The 25,817-nt window shown below is 41.2% G+C and overlaps 1 protein-coding gene across 1 annotated transcript in view; it reads left to right on the top strand.

Annotated features, from left to right (window-relative positions):
- LOC310957783 (receptor-type tyrosine-protein phosphatase mu) overlaps positions 1 to 25,817 on the top strand; it is a gene marked incomplete at its 5' end in the record, with an annotated part of 160,805 nt that overhangs the window by 57,006 nt on the left and 77,982 nt on the right. Inside the window, 4 exons of the mRNA XM_083928513.1 lie at positions 1,941 to 2,019; positions 3,855 to 3,970; positions 5,609 to 5,783; positions 12,738 to 13,031. Of these exons, the coding sequence (XP_083784639.1) occupies positions 1,941 to 2,019; positions 3,855 to 3,970; positions 5,609 to 5,783; positions 12,738 to 13,031 (664 nt within the window). The remainder of the gene's footprint in view (positions 1 to 1,940; positions 2,020 to 3,854; positions 3,971 to 5,608; positions 5,784 to 12,737; positions 13,032 to 25,817) is intronic.

Genomic DNA, 25,817 nt, shown 5'->3' with positions numbered 1-25,817 from the left:
TTGTCATCAGAAATAGCAACAAACATGTCAAACATGTAACGCTAGACACAGAACAACTGTCAAAGGCAACATATATACTCACATATGTTCACAATGATCTCAAGTGGCAACATACAGATTCATTTTTTTCAGGTCTTGAGTTATACACCACCTTGAGATTATTGCCCCAGGCAACTGTTTTTATAGAGACTGCTTCTTTAACAGTAGTGCTAACAATACTGGCAACAATAAAACAGTTAACAGTTAGGTGTGTGGGTTATCATAAGTAACCAGGAGCCACTTGCACCAACTTTGCTTAGTTCTAGATCTAAGTCTTTGCTAAGTGAAGATTCACGCATCACCAAATAAAAAAGGTTGTACCACACAAACCGAGTCTTACAGAGATTACGGTAGTTGTTTCTGGCGTGCAGCTCTCTCTGTCTTGCTGACTGTCCCCTTACTTCCCTGTCATTTCCCCTCTGAAATAGGGTAGAAAGTTCTTTTTGCAACCACAAAATGCAAGCAGGCCAAGTAAAGAAGCCAAACTAAGTGACATGTTCTGTCCATCAATCTCTGCTTTGTTTCAGTGGGCAGGACAGCGCCGCACCTACACTATGCACAAACAGCACTATCCATCTGAGGATGTAAACAATTTCCCCCTGGGATTATTAAAGTATTTCTGATTCTGATTCTGATTAACTAAATGTTGATGCATAGTAAGTGCTGGATTACTATTCCTTATTTAAAGGGTTGATTGGGATTTGTATCACTCTGAAACACTCATATTTCTCCAATATTTGCACATTTAAATAAAATAAAGCCACATTTACCAAGGATTATAGATTTGGTTTATCATTTGGCCTCCCAAAACCGTCATATTTGGAAGTGGCTGTATATCACAGCTTGTGATGCTGCATTGACTTCTTGTTTACAAATTTGATGGCTTTGGATTTGACAGCACTGCAGATGTTTCCTAGCAACAGGTTTACAGATTCTGTTCCAGCTAAGACATATCCTAAGTTCAAATAGTGCAATGTGAATTAATAAATTAATAGCTTAAAACTAGCTAGTAGTTTAGAAAAACATTGGAAGGACTTAATGCAAACTTAGAGATGGCTAAACTGTATGAATAGTGTGACAAACTAGTTTGTTCTCAGGGTTTAAAACTATGGCTCTTATCACTACTCCTAACCTGGAGTGAGGTTAGTAGTAGAAAGAAACTGAAAAGGAGGAAAACACACGAAGGCTGAACCAGGTTAGCTTACTCTGTTAGCAGGCCATTGGTAGCTTGGCCGCATGGCTCGTTCTCGGGCATGGCTCCGATAGCACAGTTTTGGTTCTTGTTTGGATGGATCCCTAAAACAATGGTGCAGGTGCCCATGGGCTGGAACCTCTCCATGCAGCGTTCACATCAGCCTTGTTAACAGCTGAACGCTCCGGCAGTGACGTCTTTTATCACACACCGCCAAAGCACACCCATAATCATCTCTCAACATGAAAACAGCTCACAAGTAAAGTATAGAAAAGAAAGAATAAAACAGAGGAGCTCTTAACTTCTAACATTAGGAACTTTCATAATGTTATAATTCAATGCACAAACAAAATCGCATTTGCCTTTATTGTTTTGGGGTGAGGGCAAATATCTCAGCACCTGTACACTTTCAAATTATTAGATAACGGTATCTCAGTGGTGGTGTCTCATACCCCATACCCTATGTGTTTGTCACAGACTGTCTGCTAATCATCTCAAGGCTCAAACTAATGTAACACTTACATGTCATAACACCTGTGACATATTGTGGAAATACTCTCAGTGGCCTGTAGCTGTGTGACCGGCTAAGAGTAGATCGCATTAGCAGGAGCTGGACTTCTCTGTGCACACGGGCAGCCTCACTCAAGTGCCATTTGAAGACATGTGCCCATTTATCATTTGTGTTATGAGTCTCCTCTCTCCTCCTCAGATTGTGTTTGAAGCCGTAACCTCAGGGCAGCGTGGCTTGCTGGCCATCAAAGACGTCGTGGTCCAGGGCCACCAGTGCAGTAAGTCCTTTTTCCCCTTCATCATAAAAGAATATCATCAAACATTCATTGTCCTTTCCATGACACCCTCCCAAATACCTGTATCGTTGTTGTATTCAAGGCCTCCCAGTCAAACAAAAGGCCTTGAAAGAGTATGCTACAGTCAATCCAAAGTATAAACCTCCCTTCTACTTGCTCCCTGAAGATTTACAAGCGCTCAATTGACATTCTGAAGTGTGCTCAGGATATAATGTCGGAGTGGCTGTGTTAAATCTATCCTTTGAGAGAAATGGTGCAAAAAAAAAAAAAGGGACAAAAAACAAATGCCACCATACAGTTTGCTGCTGCTTGTGTTTGGATTCCACAATTTTTCTCCTCCCTCATGGATATTCAGTAAAGCATCTCATCTCTCAGATGTAGGAGTTCTGCTCACTCTTGCTGAATATAAGCACTTCAGAGTGCGCTGCAGAGCTAATGAACATGTAATCACTGGCATATTTGGATTTTTGGGGGCTTTTTGGGGGGATAGACTGCTGCTGTGGGAGAGCAAGGACGAGGGCTCTTCAGGATTTGTCATGTCTATGCTGTTGAATACTGAGAATCACGTCAGTCCATATGGCTCTCCTTAAGTTTATACAAAAAGGTTTTCACACTCTACAGTCTAAGTCTAAATCAATGCCGCACAGGTTTTCATCAATTGATTAATACTCCATCTCTCATAGCTGAAGTATCAAGCCCTGATTGTTAGGCGCTAATGACCTGGTAACCATTTGAAAGCAGCTGAATTCCTACAAATGTTATGTCGATAAGATGGATTTATATAGCGATAGGTGTTGCATATAAATGTATTTGAGTAAATTAATGAGGCCTTTCGACGTGATCAATGTTTAAATGCGCAAAAGTGTGAGTGGATCAATAACCAGCTCAGTGGGAATTGGGTTTCTTTGAGTGATAAGCAAAGTGATCAGAGTGACTCCTCAGTGAAGCACATCCAATTCATTTTCTATTTATACAACCATGTGGAATATCTAGCACAAAGGTGTGATTATGCCACTCGGTGGTCTGCCTTTCCTTGCATCATGAAAGAAGGCATTAGTGATGAGAAAAATAGATTTGTCTTTTTTGGCACTGAATGGATTGATGGGACAAAGTTATGAAGGAGGTGTAGTTCAAAGATAAGGGTTGTAAAATATTAAGTAGAAGTGAAAGTGTTGATGATGAAAGTGATAGAATTAGCTTTTGCCAAGTCTTTAGAGATTTGGGTACGTTTCGAATCAAGGTCGCCCACTGAATTGCCCTATTTTTCTATGCAGAACAGTGGTACTAATCAAAAATGTTCTACATAAGTTACTTTCCGTGGACTATCCCAGTCAGTGTGCGTACTGATAATGAGCACAGTTGGAGAAGAGAATAATGCTTTTGGTAAAATCCCCTCAATATATGAAAGGATGCACTTAAGAGACAGGAGAAATTGGCTTTTTGTAGGTGCAAGATCGGCCTCTGGTGTCTCATTTCAAGGATTTAGGTGGAATGTTCCTCACAAAGTGGTGCTGGCCTCCGGCACTGAGGAGTATCAGATAGTATAATAAAGAGCACTATCCATTCAAGCCTACTTCTCTACAATTTTGCATACGAATCTTGGTACATGAGTTACAGAGTGGGAACGGTGAAATCTTTGGACAAAGGAGCATAGATCTTGATGAAGTCATTGAGCTGCTAATATAACATGTAGTTCTGGTGATTTATTCTCAAGTACAAACCCATTTTAGTGAAGTTGAATGCTGCGTCTCAGCAAATGTACTCTTTTATACCTTTTCTGCAGCTGTATGGTAAATATTTACAATTTTTTCTCACAGTGAACACACCTCACTTCCTGACTATAAAGGGAGTGGAAGTCAACGCTGGACAGACTGCATCTTTTCACTGCACTGTCAACGGACGCAAAAGGGACAATTTCCGCCTCTGGCTTCAGGTGAGATCCATTTTTTTTTTTTATCCCTTTTACTTACATTCTAGATCAAAGTCTAGATAAGAGGGTGGGATCAGTATTAGAAGTGGGCCCTATGGAAATTAATGTGTCTTACTAAACAGAGCCTACTCTCTGAATATGTAATCTTCTGATCAGCAGTGCTACTGTTATCTAAGAAAGCTGAAGGCTTATGTCTTGTGGAAATTAGAAATGTAGCATTTGCCATTTCATGTAGCAGGTTCTCCAATAAGTCGTGATAATACATAAGATCAATGCTTGGTTTAAGGGGATAACAATGTTTTTCTCAACTGTAATGGTTTTATTTTAGTAAATTTAAACCAGATGGCAACAACTGTCAACCATTTTGTGCAATCTGGATACCGCTGTTGGCAACAAAAAGAAGGAAAACAAATATGAATCAATCAATCAACATGACAGAGCAACCAATAATACTGTAGACACCAAGTCAATTGTGCATGTTGAACAACTCACATTATTCGGGTCCAAATGGCTCGGTAAATTGTAGAGGGGTAAAAAAAAAGGAATATGAGGCAAGAGTACTTGGTTATTTTAAACCTCTTAAGCCCTAATTACATAGAGCCAAATGTTCCTAAAAAAAAAAAAAAAAACACACAAAAACAATCACTTCCACCGCAAAGATCTCTCTCATTGGCTAGCAGATGACCATTCAAATGTACAGTTAACCTCAAACATGGTTCTGATTAGAAGGTTAACCACGACTAAAAATGAAAAACAACTGAAAAGATGGACGTAAAGAAGAGGTGCCATATCATCATGTTGAATCATGTTAATATATAGCGTGGCATCATGTAATTTACCTTACACAAAATATGGGAACTTCTCCTTTAAATTCACCTTTAAAAATTGGTTTCAATACAAGGCGCATTTCGGTTTATTGTTTAAAATCATTCGACAAATTCAAGCTAACGTCCACGCGTTGCTTTATTGTGCCCCTATTTTGTGTTTGAGATCTCATCTGCTCACAAGATTTCCAAAGGCCCCTTTGTCTGGGAGGCAGGGGATTACAGTTGTTTCAGATCACTGCAGTATGGTCTTAACCTATATAGATGCTGGCTCTGTGGATACTGTGTACTATATCTGGCACAACTGAGCTACACAGCAGTCTTGAATTGACCTTGTTCTGAGCAGCAAAGGTAGTGCATCTGGTAGACATAACCCTGCCAGCTCTGCTGCTAAGCACACTGTCACGCATGTGATCAGTGGGAGCATGACGCTGGGTAAAGGTCCTCTGCCAGGTACTCCATCATTTTAACAAACACGTCCTCATTAGCACAGGAGCTGGAAAACAAACATTAAGTGAAGTCCCCCGATGACAGTAATGAAGAAATATTTCTAATGAACAAATGTCCCCCATCTGCCTGCTGTGAGAGGTGACAGCTGGGGAGAGCCCACTGCGTGTTTGTGTGCGTGCGTGTATACGTGCATTCCAGTGTGATAAATGTATTCCTACTATCAGCCACCGATGGGAATGATAGGAAACAAAAACAAAAAAAGTTCACTCAACCAGTGTTTCTGAAAAACACAAGGTCAGGCCACTTTGCTTATTAAACCTTTCCGTTTTTGTAGGCTCACTTTTGTGTTTGTCTCGGTTCCAAACAGGGCATTGGTGGACGGGAGGCCCCGATGAAAGCCACTAAACCTTGGAACAACCGGCGCTTCATAGGCACTTTCGATGTAGAGAATACAACCAAGGGCGACTCGGGCCGCTACCGCTGCATCGTCCACTCAGACAAAGGGGTTGGAGTGTCCAATTATGGGGAACTGACTATAAAACGTGAGTATTTGTCCCAAAGCAGAAAGAAACACAAACGGGTGCCGATCTTAACTAACTCAGTACTGACAGCAGGAATGTTTTCCATCCACACGACCTCCGCGCATATAGCAAAGTCAACAGGAGATAAACAGGAAATGCTGTGTGTTCATAGATGAAAGTGTCCTCTAAGGCGATACTAAAAATACTAGCTTTTTATGTTGATTTGTTATCCAGAGGACTTTAGTACTTCCCCTGAAAAGGCTGTCCTTGACTGCGCACAATTCCACCTAAAAGATCACAAAGGGTTTACAGTAACCTCACTGATATTTCACTCCTGCAGTCATTTGATATGAATTTATGGAGTCGCCTGAAACTAAATCCTGCAAGGCCTCACTTTCCTACAGCCCTATAGCCCAGTAATGGCCTTCTATATTTCTTCACCTCAATTTTCTCCCTGTGCTCTCAATTGAATTTACTGCCCCAATTTTTTTTTTTCTTTCTTTTTTTTTTTTTTTGTCTCCAAGCTTTATGTGATTGATAGGTTTAATCCTGGCTGTCCAGATCGAGGTCTGTCAATCATGCGAGAACGGCCGGGCCCAGACACAGCAGAGTGAAGAGGGAGATAAAGTCTCTCTGCCCGAGTGTATCAGTGGGTTTCAGTGGTGTACTCAAAGAAAATTTACTGACACACTCGAGGCACTCAAACCCACACTCGTGCATAAATTCCGCAGCACAATCGCTCGCACATCCTCGCACTTACACATACTTGCTAGACGGCAATATTTTTGCTGATCGCTGCTTTCGATGTGTTACTAGATATATTTTTACACAAGACAAACCAGTTAAGTGTAAAGTGCCTTTGTTATAAATATTTTAAAGTCATTTTCTAGATTCAGGCATTTATCAAATCTTATAATGCATCCTGCTTTAAATTCTGCACCTCGATGACTCTGACATAAGCTGACTCGTCGCAGAAAGGAAAGAGGCATTTTCACGGTTATAAGTGTCACACATAAAAAAGGCTGATATCTCCTCTTATCGTACCAGTCATAAAACAAGTGCTTAACCCTCCTAGCAATGTGTCTGAGTCATAAATCTTCCTTAAATGTGTATTCGCCGCTTCTGTGACTCGTTTTTGGAGGAGTGACCACAGACTGATTCTGTGGATTATGAGCGTGTTACAATCACACACTGACTCCCTCTCCCCTCCCCTCCCCTCATTACCATACACTGCCTTTTTCTTCAACATGAGGAGAGTGAATGCTTGATTATCCCAGATAATCACTTCTGCCTTTCATGCCAGCATCCAGTCAGATTTATGCGCCTATGTGGAAGCGCATGCATTTCAAGAGCGCCATACGGGTTGAGCCAGTACAGTCCCTTTCCTGTGCCTGTACCCCCTCGTGATAGGCTCTCCTGTAGTGCAGCCAGTGCTTCTGAAAGGGGGATAATTACTCCCTGTCCAAGTGCCGGCTCCTTTCTTGGCCTGGTTAAAATCACCTGGAGCCCGGCGAAGCATTTGCTGAGCTCCAGCATAGTATTCTGGGCCATGATACCAACTCAAGGCTGCCGAGGCACGGCCGTGTCAGCACTAATGAGAATAGCCACCAAAAATCGAAAGCCGACCAGTCAGGCTCGTCATTTTCCTGTGGCCACCTCTCGCTCTTTCAGGAGCAGATCAATGTGTTACTCACAGCAACCCAATTAGGAGAGCGCACATCGTAATGAGGACCTCTTGCATCTTGGCGAGAGAGGCTCAGTGGATATAATGGAAGAAGGATTCATAAAGAGTCAGGTCTAACTAATCTAACAACAGAGCAAAGTGGCGGTTCTTATTACTGTTCTCTGTGTGGTCTATTGTGTGTGTGTGTGTGTGTGTGTGTGTGTGCGTGCGTACAATTTATTAGTACAGTATGTGCCATTCATGAATATTTTGTAGTGCTGAAATGATTAGTTCAATTGATAATTCAATGGAAAAATGTAATCATTTAAATCATTTATTAAGTAAAAAGGTCAGACTCTAGCTTGTCAAATGTGACGATTTGCTGTTTTTCTCGGTCACATTATTTTAAATTAAGGTTTTTAGACAGTTGCTTTAACAAAACAAGCAATGTCAAGTCACCACCTTGGCCTCTGGGAAATATCCAGCATTTTTCGCAATCTTTCTGACATTTTATAAACAGTCGCAGACCTAGTATGATGGTTCATAGTATGTCTTTTCCATTCGGTCCATGTGCATGCCAGTGGGACCATTCTTTCGTCGCATGTGCATCTGTGTGACCGCATTCTGGCAGGCAGGCAGGTGCTGTGGTAGAGGAGGACGCAGCTGTCGCCAGGCCGTTTGCCTGTTTGGTCAACATCATGACAACAGCTGCTCACTGACCCCCACGTATGGCCGCCACTGTCATCTGCGCGCTCTCACCCAGCTCCAGCCAGCACGGAGCTAAGTTCGGAGCCCTTTCATGGCCTCCGCTGCTGTGAAGCTGCTTCGTGAGGCTTAAACAGTGGGAATTGAGTTGTTAATATGCTAAAGTGTTCCAGCACTTGAGTATTTCACACTGGTAATCCGTTATTTTCAGTGTGTTTGCTATGGCTGTTGAACAGAGGATTACTGCACCTACAGGAACTATTTCATCACTGTAAGCTGCCGTTGCTTTTGTGCAGCAGGAACTTTTCAAAGTTAGATGAAATACTTATTGCTATAATACATCATGCTGCTTAGTCATATTGTTATATAAATAGTCCAGAGTGATAACTGGAAACTCAGGATTAAATGGCATCAGTGGCATCTGTGCATTACATTTCATGAAAAACAAATCTCTATAGAAGAGGATGATTGATTAAATTATCTAAGTACTCTTGCTTGAAATTTTGAGCTTTTTTTTATTCCACAGTATGATAGGTGATCCCCGATAAAACTAGATAATCAGAAGATGCGGTATCATAACTTTAGTGTTAGTGTTCAACTTTAGTTAGTTGAAATGATACATTTCTCACCCTGGGAATCAGGCAAGTCTGAGTCACCAGCGAGAAAGGTTGTCACTTTGCATCACAAGGTGTTATCATAGAATGAGTATGTACTACAATCTTCCAACAACCTACATGACACCTGCCTCCTATGTAGAAGGACTGTTTTTATTTTTATTAAAAAAGGACTGATATTTCTTAGTTGTACTTTGAGTAAGTTCTTTTACAAAGTCCTTACTTTTAATTTGGTAGGTAATTAATAAAGACACTACTATATCAATAGCAATAAAATCAATTACATCTGTCCTTCTAATCATTCAAAGAGGTCCTGCTTTTCTCAAGATGGGAAAAAAAATAAAAGCCAACAACTACAAGAAAACCTCAGGTCTCTGTACTCTGAAACCAACATTGGGAAACACACTTTATACATTTTAGTCTCATTTCATGTTTTGAAATATGACAAATGTCAAACACCATTACAACACCTGTATTTTTAGAGCACCATTGTACTATAAGGGATGGCATTACACCATGAGCCTGTGCTACCTTCTGTTGTTTAAATTAATCTGAGCATATTGCCACTTAACTCAGTTAAACTCCCTTTAAGACATGAGAGCATAACACAAAAGACCATCAAAACAAGCCAATGGGTGAAGCCAGATTTTGGATGACCTTATCCTTTTTGTCTGCTCCAACTCCCAGACTGGTGCACTGCGTGTAAGTCCAGGAGAAGACCTGCTGGATTAGCTGGTTCGTTTTAGGTGATGTTTGACTGCAACACTGGGAGCTTGGATTAGTGGGAGTTTAGGGACCTACGACTGAGGTCACTGTAGGGTAACCATCTGCTGAGGGAGAGCCTCCAATTCTCTGTAGGACACCTCAGCCCTAATGTGCCTGGAGACTTCTCCCTCTCCATGACAACTCCACAAGAAGCAGCCAGACAACTAATGGAATTATTCTGTAACATGTGTTTGCTCATTAGAGCTACTCACCGTGTCCTCTGGGATGTGTAACCATTGTAGTATGTGACAAGGGTAGACTGCTAAGCAATGCCTTGGCTGTGGGTCATAGCTCTTTGTTGACAATGGCGTTTTTTTGCTTGCACCAGGAGACATGAAAGACATGATGGTGAGATGGTGAAGATGTCCCTATTTTCAAATCGAAACTAGAACACACATTTTTGTCAAATGTGACTTTGAAAACTGAAGGTGAAAGTGTAGGAACGTTTCTGCTTGATGTTAGAAGTTTAAAATAACACCTCTCTCGTCAATTGTTGTCTTGACATTTCCAAGTCTCATCAAACCAGAAATGGCACAAAGTTAAAGCAAGATTAGAGCAATATTGGTGACATAACAGCGAACATCCATTGTGGGGTGTGTTAGTGGATAAGTGAACAGTGGAGTGGTGCATGCTGACCTACCTGGAGCTGATTGTGGACTAGCGCAGGCCTCAGTCTTCTCTGACCCCTGTATCCATTAAAAGAGAGGAGGTCATGGCTTCAACATCTACAACAGGATGCTATGGAAATTCTATCAGACTGTGGTGGCCAGCACCATCTTCTTTGCCGTTTTGTGCTGGAGAGAAATGTGTGTAGAATAGTCTGTGGAAATGTTTATCGTTTTTTTTTCAACCGAGGACTGCAATTTCCTATCATTTAAAAATACCATCATCTGTTGTAATTATGTACCTTTTGTAAAGGACTCGTAACTTTGAAAGACCTACATTTGTATGGTGAATCTGGTTGACACAATGGCTGCAAGGTTGGCTGATGACAAAACCCTGTAAACTGTTTGAATTTAATTATTTATCTGTCTGGAACATCGATTAAATGGCAGAATGTCACTCTTTGTCAACTCTTGCCTGGCATTTGAACAGCAAAACTGAAATGCAAGTACATTTACTCAGGTACTGTCGTCACTGTGGATGGAGTTAACGATTCTGGGGAAAGACTGTTGATATTTGAACGCCCAAACAAATACACCCCTCCCATCAGTGCTTCTTTTTTACTGTCCCTCTCGCTCCTACCGCTTTTCTCTTTATAGACCTCGGCCTTTCCCCTGTCTTGTGTACTGTACGAGCACAAACGGAATACCATTGCGTGACTTGGTCCAAGCCTCTTTGTTTGTTTCCCATTTACAGAGCCAGGATTGTGTACCACATCTTTTTTTTTTTTTTAGAATGCACACAGAACCAACAGCAAGCGGACCGGGCGGAGATATTTGCTGAATTTGACAAAAAGTGTACAGCATTAAAGCTGCAAACTCCATCTTTAATTCCTATCAACTACGATTTAGTGTGAAATATTGATTTTTTTAGTCCGCTCCACCAATGTTTTGAATGCAAATATGATGCACTGTTATAGATTAAAACCAACCAACCATATTTAACAGTTATGTTACGAGTTACAACATGAAAATGCTTTTTTAATGCATTTGTAATATTAATCTCATACAGTATATGATAATAATGCATAACAGTATACCACTCTGCATTGAGCACATTTTGCTAATTATGATGATGCATATTTTTCCTTGAGTAACATTTTTAATTTTACTGTGTGCTATTGATACTTTTACTTAAGTAAAAGACCACCACTACTTAACAGGTCTCTTTAAAGGGAACCTGTGTAGTGTTATTGAAAATGAACCAAAGGTATGTTTTCATTCAGTGTTGGTCACCAAAACGCATTGTTGTGAAGCCCAAATATCCTGGAAACAGGCACCGCCGTCTTGTTATTTTAGAGCCGTAGTCTGCGCAGTAGGAAACAGGTTCTGAGTCCCATCCATACACCAGTCCAACCAATCACGTTCAAACACAGCTCTCAATTATGACGTTTAACCTCATCTTTATTGCATCAAATAATTATTTAGAACCAATCTTATCACAACAATTAACGCTTGAACAAACATGATCAGAACTATCTAAAATGTCAGACACAATTTTTATTTGAGTTGTACTTCTTAGTTAGGCCAATGTCCCATCGGCAGCCAGCCACCAGGTGTGTTTGAGATGTTTTGGCTTAATTTTTGGAGAGCTGTCAAGGCCTCCATCTTCATATACACTCTATGGGTCTAAAAAAATATGTAACATGCATTTCCTTTCTCATAAAACAAGTACAAGTCAGCATTGTTTACATACCATGTTGTAGTCGTCTTGCAGGTTACTGTGTGTCAGATATGCGTACTGAGTCACTTGCATGTGCAAGCTGTAGTGCTCCATAGCACTTTAACTGAACAGCTAAAGAGATTTGTGCACATAAAATGACTTTCTATGACTTCACAAGAAGACATGAAATTTGCACATCCAAAACCAGCATCCCGTGTACAGTATTCTCAGATCTTTTGTATTAGCAGTTATGTTTTGGTGGAAAAGTCATACCGACAGGATTACATTTTTCAATATTAAGATTATAATATTTAATTTGCTTATTTCAATATCTGCACATAGCAAAACAAAGTCATTTCGAGGAGACTGAATTGTGTTGTAAACGTAAGCCAGCATAGAGGCCAAACTGTAGAGTTGCGTTCAAGCTTTCCAATCAATGATTATAAGCTTTGAATAGAATTTAAAAATTCCACAACAGTCATGAGTTGAGATTAAATCAGCTTCTGGATCAGACAAGAGGGATGACAACTACAGTAGGTCTTTTCATAAAAGTCCTTTGATTGAAATCAATATGTTGTTCAATAGTAGCTGCAATTGCCAAGGTTTCCCTACCAAGCTGGAACTATTGATTGTTACGTGACTCTTCTTGAACACCTTGATTATTGTGAAAAATGAATATATTCTTCATGCGCTTCACAAGGAAGGTCGCTGTAGTTGATTGCTTTAAAGAAGAAATTGATTTTTAGCGTTTTGTCTGCTTCGTAGAAACTTTTTTTGTTGGGATGTCTGTGCTTTTTCTTCAAATTAAAAACACATAATTGTTAACTGTATTGTTAAGACGTTCCGCCATTTCACTGTTATATGTTTATTTAACAATCAATCACAAACCTTTTCTTTCCATAGAGCCCCCTGTGCCCATTGCACCACCCCAGCTGACTGCTGTCGGTGCTACTTACCTTTGGATCCAGCTCAACGCCAACTCCATCAATGGGGACGGCCCGATCATCGACAGGGAGGTGGAATACCGCACTGTGTCCGGCACTATGTACGACCTGCAGCCCGTAGACAAGACCACACACAAGATCGGCCATCTGGATCCAGACACAGAGTATGAGATCAGTGTTCTGCTGACCAGACCTCTGGAGGGAGGCACCGGAGCCCCCGGACCCCCACTGAGAGCCAGGACCAGATGTGCTGGTGAGGTCAAAATTACCAAAATTATACATAATGTTGTGTCACAGTGTCACATGGTCGGGCTTAAAAAAACAATTCATACATCATGTTGTAGATGTGTATGTCGTTTACCATGAGTACCGTACAGTATCTAAACCATCTAAAGTATCACACACACAAGTAGACCACACCGAACTAGAACTATATAGAAGCCCCCATGTCATTCATGCATTTATTTTCAAATGAGAAATATCCAGCAAGGGGTGATTGTGTGTTTTTAAGTTGAACCTACACTTCTTCACGTAGTGAGAGCTTAGTTATCAAAGTTCCAAGGTTTATTAGGTCTTTTAAACTGAGCTTTAAGGACACCTACATATGTCAAACAGTTTCAGGGCATACCGAATCCATATGGCTAAGTTTGCTATGTCAACGCATGTACTTTACCATAGCACGTACAGTACAGCATGAAGGTTACATGACAACAACCGGTTGTGTGTTCTAGATTTGATTTGGATTTTTTTTCTTTCTCACTCTGAATATGTTTCTCCAAAGTTTTAATGTAGACAATCCAGTCAGATAACACCTGCTATAGACCTGCAACACAACACAGGAGTTGGCAAGTAGCCCTCTCTCAACTCAAGTTTTATAATTAATGACTTGTCAATTACACATCAGAGAGGATGCACAGGGAAGAGTGGTATTTGGAGCTTTTGATATCTGTTACAAAATCTGTTACAATTGTGAAACTGAGGATGCCATCAGAAGATAAAAAAGTAGAGCAAATTATGACAAAGCAGTTCAAATTTACACACATTTCCATTTTGTATTTATATTATTATTATTATTATTATTATTATTATTATTATTATTATTATTTCCTTGTGCTTTTTTCATTTTAGTTTGCACCATCCACAATTTACTGTTACAAACAAAACATTTAAAAAAAGATTCCTGATTTTACAAATCACCCTCTGCATACAATACATAGCCATCAGGTCTCCATTGTTGGTAAAGCTCCATTGTGTTTCCTCTAAAGCCTATAAGCCAATAGCTGCAGCTCACAACTACCCGACATATATCATTGCTTCTTTCACCTTGGTTATTAGTTTTTGTTAACACTTTCTATAAAGACCACATCTACAGTGCATTATCAGGGCATTCCATAGTGCATTGTAGTGCATTTATAATGCATGACTCTACTCATAAACACACATTATGATGCACTATATCAACAGTCCTCACCAATCAACTATAGTAAGGACTCATAGTATGCTATAATAGCTATACAATTAGGCAAAGCCATTGTTTCCACCTACAGATCTTTTATTAAGATTTGTGGCATATTGACATAAATTGTAATGTACTCTACCTGAACACCTGGATCAATTCAAGCTCTGCATACTTGCATACAGCATTACATATAATAGACAAACTGGTTACACCTATGGACAAGTAGAATGATAACAAGTTGAAGTCAACTCTTTCAACTTCCCTGCTATTGGGAACAGCTGTGTGTCACCGTAATTGACATGATTTATTGATGGCTCCAGACATATAGCTGAAAACTGCTCTGCCACATGGTTAACTTTATAACTACTTGGTTATTCAGTGTAATTCTCATTCCAAAGTCAATGCAAGCTTTTTAATTCAACAGCAACACAGATTGATATCATGTGTGAGGCAGAGTGGCACTTTAAATTTGGATCATTATATTGCTGCTATGCTGTGTGCATTCAAACATGTACATAAACACTTTGAGAATGCCTGATGATGCCCTTCTCACAACATTAACCAGCTAAATTCCCATGCTGTACTCCGATGCCAACTCAGGGAACAAAACGAGCCTATAGCCTCAGCATTTTCCTGTTTGGTGTCCAGAGAAATGCTGATGAAAATGAGATTTTTCTCCTTCCCCTGCCCAGGGTGTAACCCCCTCTCCCCACTGTGAAGGTCATGAGCTTATTCATTCTAAGTCTGTCCGATAGGGATGAATGGCCCTACCTGTGCAGCCCTCTGAGCCAGGCTCGGCTTCTGTGGGGGTCCTGCCCCCTGGCCACCCTGCCGGTCACAGTCGCGGAGATTGATGGCCCCGGCTCCTGAAGTGTGTTTCAGGAAGCAGCTCTTGATCTTGTCCGGCACTCTGCTGGTCTTTCCCACTGACAGGCTGGGCCTCAGCAGAGCTCCTAATTGAACGGTTAAGACTCACAGGGCTGTGTGATACATCACTGTTGATACAGGCAGCCCCAGAGGCTCGCTCCCCTTCTCCCTACACTGCTGTCTGGTGGCGCTAATGAAAATCTGTGGCCACTCTAGAACACTGTCTCTCACATAATTATTCATAGCCATGCCTTGGTCACTTCGCAAACGGAGCAATGTTTCTGATGACAAAGGATGTTTTAATTCAATCTTCTGTAAAATAGGGAATATATAATGCACGGCGCCACCAATACAATTCGGAAGCAGGAGGGAAAAAATGGGGGAGCTTTGGAAGGTTTTCCTTTCCGTGAAACACTTTCATTTCCTAGCGAACATGAAAGGAATGTCCTATCCAAGGCTCTGCTGTTACTCCAGGTGGTTATTTGTGGGTTTCAAGGGTTTGCAGAACGATTCAAAAAACATTACGCCTTTGCATATCCTCATATCTTTCGTCCATCGATGTCGAATTTCACAGCTCGATAACATTTGTTGTATTCCCCATTCCCTACTTGCCAAAATGAGAAAAGCGTTTGTTAACCATACCCCTCTTCCATGTGAAATTTGGGTGTCTGTGTGAAGTTGCTTACCACTTCAGAGTTCCCCACGCTTGGTAAGTGCAACTTGAAGGAAGACACTGTTTTATCAGGTGGTGCCCTAGAATCACAGCAGGGTGCCCTGTATTACAGCAACACTATTGAGAAATCATCTCACGCTGGGAAACCGTTTCCAGCCCACACTAGGAAGGCAGATAAGCAAGCCTCAAACAACTACTTCTCTGCAGTCTGAGTTGTATTTTAGATCTGTGTGGAAAAGTATTCTCCAGTATTTTCACATCGTAATCTGCTTTTAATCAAATATCATTTTTTTTAAAACCACTTGAAGTTGATTGAGTCAGAGTTAGGGGTGCAAATGCATGTATGCGTCTTTCTAATTCAGCAGGGATCATTTCATACTAGGTTCTATGGCAGAGGAACAGCCTGTCTCCCCTCTGTGGCCTTTGCTGTCCCGCTGGTTCTCGGGTGCTTTAAAAATGGAAGTACATCATGTCCATGCTGGGTCCAAACACCTGCTCAAACTACAGCCTCTGCCAAGTCCACATCTCCTTCTATAAGTTGTCTCCATCTGTGCTCCGGTACCACGTGGGAGTAGTCTCATCTGTTTGTTTTTACTTGGCCATTCTGTTGCGCTGAGTGCTATTAAACACAGGGGAGTGACTGTTAATCAGGGGATCAGCCTTCGCTTAAACACTCGTTTACAACAGTGGAGAGTAGGGAGGAGCTGCACAATTATATTCACCCACACCAAGGTTTGTTATTTGCATTTAGCCTCCTGGTTGATTTGTGAAAGACCAGGTCTGTTTTGAAGCAAATAAGAATGACGCCAGTGTCTGGCAACATGAAAATGGGAGTAGTGGTAGAATCACTTTATTTTTGCCAAGCACAATCATTCGTCTCAGTGACATTGGTGCTGGGACATGACAATTTGAAGGGCAAGTGTGAATGTTGTCGCAGTGAATGTTAAGCCGATTTTCCAGCATGAACATTCTTGCAAACTTTATCTTGTATACAGAAAAAGCATTCATTTTACCCTCATTAATATTTATTTTTTGGCTTTACCAAGCATTTACTAAACACAACTTCACAAAAAATGTTTTGTACTGAGTCCAGAGAGTGTATTCAGAAAGCTCTCATTGCATGTGCAGTTCAAGAGTTGGTGTGTCTGGGGAATCCATACAAAATATTTTAGCAGCTACACTCAATGGAGCAGTGTGCTAATATGGAAGTATCATATATGAAGAAAAAAATCAAAATACAATTGGCTGCTCCTTCTCTGCAAAAAAAATGAAATTCCAAATATTTATTTAAAGCGTCTGCTGCACAAGGCGGACACCAGAGTGTCTGCAACAAAACGGGTTTGTTGCTCTGTTTGTATGTGCATCAGAAGCTTTAATAAAGTAAGTTAAAGTAATGTTTTTCAATACAAATTCTAACATGACTCTCACCAATAACACAGTCTTGCTCTTGACGCTTCACCTGTGTTTGTGTAGTAGGTTGCTTGAATGATTTACATTCACAAATGTCTGCATAGTCATATTTGTACATTTATTTTTTACACCAGCTGGTTCATCCACAGTGACGGTGATCTGCACACACTCATTGTGATTACAGCCTCACCTTTATGCCCTCCCTTTATCCCACCTACCATCTAGTGTGCAAACAGAGGAATCACCTCGGGCGAACACATTTACTTCATATACACACATTCTAATAAACACAATATAAAAATTGCTCCAAAACACACAAACTCTGGAATAACATGTACCCTCTTATATAGCATAAGCATGGTGGGCATTATAACAAGCATACACTGTACAGTTAACCAGCTGGTGATGCCTTTACTGAAAAGTCAGTGCCTTTTTCACTGTTATCTATTTTAGACCTTGCAAACTAAAGTCCTTCGCTTTTTTTGCCATTGTTCAGCTGTCAAAAAGGGCTTTGAAAAAATGTCATCTGCAGTTTAAAAGGCCTTTACCCCAATGTATTCTCATTTTGTGAATTAACCATTCAATTTGACAAGAAGATTTAATGACCCCACTTACTGTAAGGGCAGTTGGGGCTCTGTCCTGCTTGCATAAAATCTAATGCTTGTTGAATAATTTTAGTGTGTTTATTGAATTTTTACCAAAACTGGAGGCAAATTCACTGGTCACTTTTCACCTGTGTCGACCTTTCCTACAGGAAGAAATGTGTGTGTTTGTGTGTGTGTGCGTGTGTATGTGGGTGTGTGTGGATCAGTCTACTCAGTCAGATGTGCGCGCAGAGGTACCAGTTGACAGTTCTATTTTCTTCAAAGATGTGTAGTTTTCAAGGTGTGGGATGCTGCTGTTATCCTGCTAACCATTATTTCCAGTCGATATACTGTATTTTACCTTCCTGCTTTTCTTTCCAAGCCTTTTCATTTAATTAACAAAGGTAGAATGATGATCTGTCAGCTATAACTGCCATTTCTTCCCCTTAATAGCTTTGTGCATGTCTACAGGGCAAATATCCTCAGTGAGGTCTAACCCTAGATGACGGTTCCTTTCTCTTTATTTTTTACAACTGAGATTCAGCAGATCGGGTTTTTTGGGTCTTAAAGGATATTGTGTGCTTGGTTTGATGTATCTAATTAATGCTATTGTTGCCTTAAGGCATGAATAGAAAGCCACTTTACTTCACCATCTCAGATAACGTTGGTGCGGTTTGTCACCCACAATAGCTGGCCGTCATGCGACCTATAGGCTTTATATGTCCGTGGTAAAGCGAATGAAAAACCTTGGTTTGAGGCCCATTGAATTTGTGTTCTTTTGTCAGTTAGAGAAAACAGGGAAGATTGAGTTTGTGGCGTGCAGGAAGGTCCGCAGGAGGACCACAATAAAGCCTTTTTAGTAGAAGTAGAATGGTGAATTGTGTTCTATGATATTGGCTCCGCAAAAGGCAAATTGCATTCTTCTCAAGGACATGTCTTCAAACAACTCCTGATGGAAAGGAGAGAGACAGAGTGAGAGAGTTGAATTATTATTATTTGCCTCATCTCCATCACTCCATCTCCCCATTCCCCAAACAGGATGGAATTGAGACTCTGAGAACAGATGTGCACAAACGATACTCTGGTGACAGCCGCGTAAACTTATTCTCTTCTTACACTAGAGCTGGCTCTCCAGCTCCCTGCAAACAATTATCATCGACGTTGTTTGTATCCTCTCCTCTTTGGCCTCAAGAGAATGATAAATAGCTGTAGTTAAGTCAGACTCGGCAAGATCCTTTTTTTCCTGCTGTTTTTAAATTTGAACTGAAATGCTTCTCAAGGTTTAAATGTTTCAATTCTCTGTGTTTAATTATTCATGGTCTATCTGCTGTAATTTTTGTCACAGATTTTCTCCATCCTTTTACTGAATTATAGATGCCGCATTCCCCTTGCTTAGGCGTCCAGGAAGCACTCATTCAGTCGGGTTGTATAACTCTAACTCAAGAACGTTTTTTGCGTCGCCTCCTCAACAAGGACAGGAATGTCATGCAGGCTGCGATTTATATCCTGTAGTTTCCCACCTAGATAGCTCGATCTTAGATCCCATATATCTCCTAAGTAGGTGGCTCAAAAAACATAGCAGCCATTTCACAAAGTCAAGTGCTTCACGTTGATTTACACTCTGGGTAACACCCTGATTTGAGTCCGACACATGCAGGTGTTTGGCGACAAATGGCAATGCCACACGGGCCATCTGGGGAGTGTTGAAGTTGAAGGATCACCTTGGTAACCTCCCACTGCTCCTGTAGAGATGGCGTCTCCGTCTGTAAATGAGGGCTTGCGTTCTTCCTGTGTGTAAGCCCCTGACCACAGGCTTTTTTCCCCAGGAACCTGAACACAAAAGACAAAGCCTGGTCTGACAGTATGGGTGTGCAAGCATGTGTATGTGTTGAGACAGATAGGGGAGGAGGGCGGGTCATTCCTGCCTGTCACTCTGACCCCAATCACCACACAGCATATCGGTGGAAACGAAATGAAAGATTGATTTAACCAGTTCCACCTCCGCTGCTGCTGCTCTTTCCATCAACTGGCTGTCCATTTGTTTTCATCCGGTTGGTGGACTCACCTTTTGCCCCTGAGGCAGACTTGCTTGGTTTGTTCTTTTAATCCTTCTAAATTGTCAGCGATAGAGAAGACTTCCCACTGAAATTTGATACCCTGTTTTTTATGTATTCAATTTCCATTCTTAAATCATTTTTTATTGATACAGCAATTGACGAGTGCAACTTCTTATGAATTGTTATTAATGGTTTTTACGTCTTGTAGAAAAGTCCTAGAAGACTAGAAAAGTGTTGCACACGGCAGCACAGTACTAACTCACTGTTAGTACTGCTCATTATGTTGCAAAACACATAATCGGAGTTAGTAACCATTATTAATTCATGAAATTACTGATTCCATGCAAATACACAGTATGGATTATCGTGTGTGTGCGTGTGCCTGTGTGATATGCATATATAACAAATATATCTGGTACAATATCAAATGTACATTGAAGACAAATATACCTATTTAGAGATAAAGCAAAAAAAAGGACACTCTTATCTTAAGATCTTGTCTGTCAATCAGGCGACATGTTCTCCGGTATCAAATGTAATCTAGTTGATTGTCTTGCCTGGATGTCTGTACATCTAGGACTAATGTGCAAATATGAACTGGTGCAGATGTCATAACTATTTTATAAGCCAAAAAAAAAAAAAGTCTGTAAGAACGGAATTGGAGCCGAAATGACATATGAGTCTGTACACTGTATTTACACAGTTGAACTTGTTGGCTTTTTTTAAAGCAGCATACAGTAGAGTAGAGTGGTCGATCATGAACAAAGACAAGCACCCACATGACTTGACAGTCTTTGCTATGCACCGTCCCCCTGTGCCGGTAAGGTCTATCTCACTTTCTCGCTCATGTTTTCCCTCTCCCTTTCTAGTCAGCGCTGTGAGAAGGCAAGTGTTCACCCATTCATCTCCACCCCTACAGCTTCAGGGGGTTCATCAGACAAGGTGGCAGCCGAGCCCAACCCAGCGCCGGAGCTCATTCTGTGGTTTCAATTCGATCCAGCGTGTTGTATGCCCCTCCGCCCCTCATCCTCACCCATCATGGCAGTCTCATTTATCATGTGGCCTATAAAGAAGGACTTAGATAGAGTGAGGAGTGACCACCACCATTCAATAAATCCTTGTGATTATCCACGCCTCCAAGGTGCATGGGCAAAGTGTCTTGAGTGTGTGTGTGTGTGTGTGTGTGTGTGTGTGTGTGTGTGTGTGTCCCAAGCACGTGGGCATTTGTCTCTGACTTTATAATGGGTGTAGAGGGCGATGTTAGAACACAAGAGGTCAATGTACAGTGCCCTTTAAAGTGCTATCAATTATAACATGTGTACACGCGTCAACCCCAAGGCCTGGTTTGACTTTTGATGAACAAAAACCTTGGCACCTCTAACCCCCCCACCCCTCCTATCCCACCCGCCCCCTTCTCTGTCTTAGCTTTCTTTCTCCTATCCCCCCATCCATCCACCCACACATTTACTCCCTCCATCGCTCCCTCTTAACCCCCTCCCTCCTCACCCTCTCTTCCTCCAGAGGATTGCATAGAGGAGCACTCTAGGAGGGTGATGGAGCTTTGATTGTCTGTTATCAAAAGCTATCATTACGTCTCGCTTCTGCGGGATATAAAAAAAAAATGATTTCCTAAGTGTAAAACCCATGTCATTACCTCAATGGCCTCAATGTGCTATCACAGAGATGTAATAGAAAGAGGCAAACAAATGTGCTCGCCTCCCAGCCCGCCCAGCTCAAACAGAACAGAGTGAATAACACACAGCAATGGAGAGATAAGTGACGGCAATACCAGGCCTCACTGTCTAGAATGGAACACTTTACATGAAAACAGCCCTCCGACCAGAATTTAATCTTTGTCGTTGTCATGTTGTTTTGGTACTGTCTACAAATGATGGCACCTGCGTGTGACGAGGCTCGGCTGCCGTTCTCCAGCGAGGAATCTGACAGCCTACATGCCATCCTGTGAAAGTTGAGGCATTTCTCTTTTTTTCCCTCTCCAAACAGCAAATCCCCCCCACCTGAGCGCCGTTTCATCCTGATGAGATAGCACCCAGGCTCAGGAACCGCATTGACTTGATGGTGGTTTCTAATCATTGGAGAAGTAGTCCTTTCCCCCCTCTCCCCCACCTCCACCCCTTCCCGGCTCTGTTTGATGAGCAGGGAGATGGAAGTGTATGCCAGCACCAGGCTTTTCTGCTCTTAATCGATGTGGATCTGATAAAGATCCTGGCTTTCTGAATGACTCGTACGATGCGAAGCCTGAGGAAGATCTGATAAGTAAATTGTTGTTCTGTGCATATTGCCAGTAAGATGCTGAGGAACCAGATCCACGCTGCCGTGCACGTGTACGGACACTCCCTTTACTCACTCAAGATGTTAAACACGCTAAAAAACACACACACACACACACACATTGTCCCCCTCGTACATGCACACACCCAACACACTTGTCTCGCAGTAAAGTGGTTGTGCTCCGGACATGCCCAATTTGTTTCCTTTCATCCAGGACTAATGTCTCGCTCTACCCAGGGGCTAAGTGCACCATTTGAAGCCCCCTCTAGGACAGACGGCTGCAGCATGCCGTTATTTGTTTTTGTGTCATGCTTTAGGAAAATCATATCCTCACTTTAGCTGCAGCAGCGTACATGCAGGGCCCATTCAAATTAACGAGGGGCAATAATGTGCTGATAATTTCTAAAAAACATTATTCAAATGTCATGCTGTAATGACAAAAAATCACTAATAGTTCTATGTAAATGTCAAATTCAAATTATTCAATTACATCAGCGAGTGCGGGGCAGGTGATCATTTTTCCGCCACTTGGAATACCAATCTGGCTCTCACTGGAACTCATTCTATGTGCCCTGGCATAAGATAGACCTCAGTAATTTCCTGCTCCAAGGGATGCTTTCATAGCCATTATTATAACTCTATTCCACTAGAAATATCTGCCATACTGGAGAGATATTAGAGTCATATTTTCAGTACTTTCACCCCACTTTCGCCCTCAGTGTGTGATAGCTTGTGAGAATCGTATAAAAAAAAAATAAGAAGAGGAAGAAAAAATGGATTTCAAGAGATTGCCCTGTTATTCCTTGTTGTGATTTGTGCTTGTGCTTTTGATACTGAGCCTCTTACAGCTCGGTCAATAAAACTAAACTAGCAGTCACAGTAGACTGGGGTAATAGGCTCATCTCATCATCTGTCATTCATGGGCCTATGGGCCTATTTGAAAATGGATGCATAGCCTCCGTATTTGCACAAAAGGATTTATAAAGGATATCAGCCATTCAGCGGCACCCGTTTCGTTTGAGACTAAGTGGGGCGGGAGGAGAACAGGTTGTTTTTTATATCTCTTTCCTCTTTCTTCAAAGTTGACCATGACCAGGCTCTGAAATGGATGAGGCACCTTGTTGTTCATGAAAATAAATGATGTCATTCTGAGTCATAGGGCACAAGTTGTGATTGGGTGTCCGCCACAGATCCTCACATTTTACTGCCTCCCTCAGACAGCTGGCATTTGCACTGCAGGGAGCCAATGGGGGTAACAAACAATTAGCCTTTTCTCAACAAAACTCCAGGGAGAGACTATAGAATAGTCATAAGAGCTGTTTACTACATGGGCAATATTCTTTTATGTACCCTCACTATTACTGCTGTGTACTAGCAAAAATATCTGTCTATGTTCTCTCCCTGTGCCAAAAAGCTGAATTTAAATGTATATATTAATAAATATGGGCCTTTTCCCATTCTTGTTGGCACCTCTATCGGCTGGAATGAGGGTTTAGTGGATATTGCCTATGATGTTCCACAAAGATGGAAGTGTGACATTCTCCTTGAACGTTTCAGAAATGAGACTCCCTCCCAGCCGCTCGTGCACGTCTGCTTGAGATTCACACTTTGTTGCATTTTTCACTTTGAGAGCATCTGGTTTAATTTGATTTCTGCGCCTGGCCACCCTGCAATTCTCTGTGCTTTTAGTGTAACCATTGCCTACTGAGTGCGGCCAACAGATAGTTCCGCAAATAAAGGGGTTTAAACTTCCATTTTCTGGATGTCTTTTCCAACATCGCAACCTATTTGAAGAGGCCTGTTTTCCTTGGCCAATTCATCCCAGTTCTGTTAGCATCTTTGTGTGTGTGTGTGTGATTCCATTTTATTTTTAAACAGCAGGCTTCTTTGTGAATTATTACATTTATCCCCATATTTGGCTTACTCATAGTCTGTTTGCACTTATGCTGAATATATTTTACTCTACGGCTGATCCCTTTGAAGGTAGAAGCTTTAAATACCAGTCTTCACCAAAGATTACCATTTTCTTCAAAATCATTGAAGGTCAGTGCTGCTAGAATCAAAGAATAAAATATGACGAACAATCAAAGGAGTAGTGTTACACAGCACTGCAAAAAGGCTCCTCAATAAGCACTTTGATGCACACTATAATCCACAATATATATTTTATCCAGCTTTTTGAATTGTTATAAAAGCCAATAGACATTAATGTCCTGTCCGTTTGGTGGATTTGAACTACAGTGGCAAAGCCTTTTTAAAGTTGTACTCCATAAGTCTTTCATCTATTTATTGTCTGTTGCGGTTGGTCTGTCAGCCAAGATTGCCACCAACAGATCTGCTGCGTTCAATTGTAAACAGGCTTGTAGTAAGGGCAGAAGTGTAATAGGAGCATGTGTGCGTGTGTATGGATTTAGGAGGGTCTATATGGATATAGGGGGTGGACTGGAAGTACATAGGGGTGAATGTGTGTCAATAAAGTTTACAAGAAAAAGTCAAAACACATAGTGACCATGAACATGACAAGATGGAGGCCTCTGCATTTACATCTTACCGCCAAAGAGGCTTCTAGAAACTTAGTTTTTTGTCTTCGCACCAGTGACAGCCGTGGCCAAAGGCTTTATGTTTTCAGGTTGGCCGTCCGTCTTGATTGGATTTTGGAGGTCAAAGGTCAATGTGACCTCACGTCCGTCCCCTTCTTGTGAATCTCAGGAACACCTGCAGGGAATTTCTTTAAATTTATCACAAACATCCATTTGGATTCTAGGATTAACTGATTCAAATTTGAAGGTCAAGGTCACTGTGATCTCACTTTTTTTTATCATAACTCGAGAATTCCTACACTTATTATGGCACACAAATGTCTGATAGGAGAAAATGATTAAGTGATGACAGTGTATACTCAAAAAGGTCAACTTCACTGTGACAACATAATGTTCTACAAAAATGCTATTCTGTCTTTTTTTTTCCGACTCCAAAACTCAGGAACAGGAGAGACATTTGGTCAGATACTGAATCGGTGACAATAGTCTTGAAACTGGGCTGATTGTATAGATCTTTTGTGCTGCCTGGCTAAAGATGTGTGTGAAGCATGTTTTAGATTTTGTATCGCTTCCACATATGATACTGAGCTCCAGGTAATTGTTGTTGTTGCTACATGTAGCGAGCGATCAGTCCTCTTTACTCTCCTGTTTTTTTGCCAAAAAAATGAATTTAATACCTTTCTATCAAAGTCTTTATTACATATTTTATACAAATCTGGACAGACATGGACGTGAACTGTAACATGAGTGGTTGGCAGAGGCATACAACCTTAAGGCAGTTATTCTAGTTTTTTCCTTTTGTAAAAAAAAAAAATAATTTACCTGACATGCTTTTTCATTTGTAGCCCTTTGTGAATCCTTCTTGTACTGTATTCTGCACATTGATATCCATCTCCCCATCTGTCATCAACAGCGCTCCCTCTGCCTCTTTGTGGCCCTTCTAATGCTATTTCATCTGCTCTATGAAAGCGCAGGAAAGATCACATCCATTGTTTCTCTTTGTGAAATGTGAAAATGTTCCGGCTTTCATTCAACAAGCAAGCACCTTTATTTTCTCTTCAGTTTTTTTTTTCTTGCATTGTCCTCTCTCACTTGTACACGCTTCTGTTATATCCCCTGCCATGACCTAATTTCCTGAAAAGTATTCATTTCTGTTA

The sequence above is a fragment of the Echiichthys vipera genome (genome assembly GCF_963691815.1).
Source record: "Echiichthys vipera genome assembly, chromosome: 15".
Classification (NCBI taxonomy): domain Eukaryota; kingdom Metazoa; phylum Chordata; class Actinopteri; order Perciformes; family Trachinidae; genus Echiichthys; species Echiichthys vipera.
Note: the sequence above shows the minus strand (reverse complement) of the source record. Positions and strands in the feature narration are given on the sequence as shown.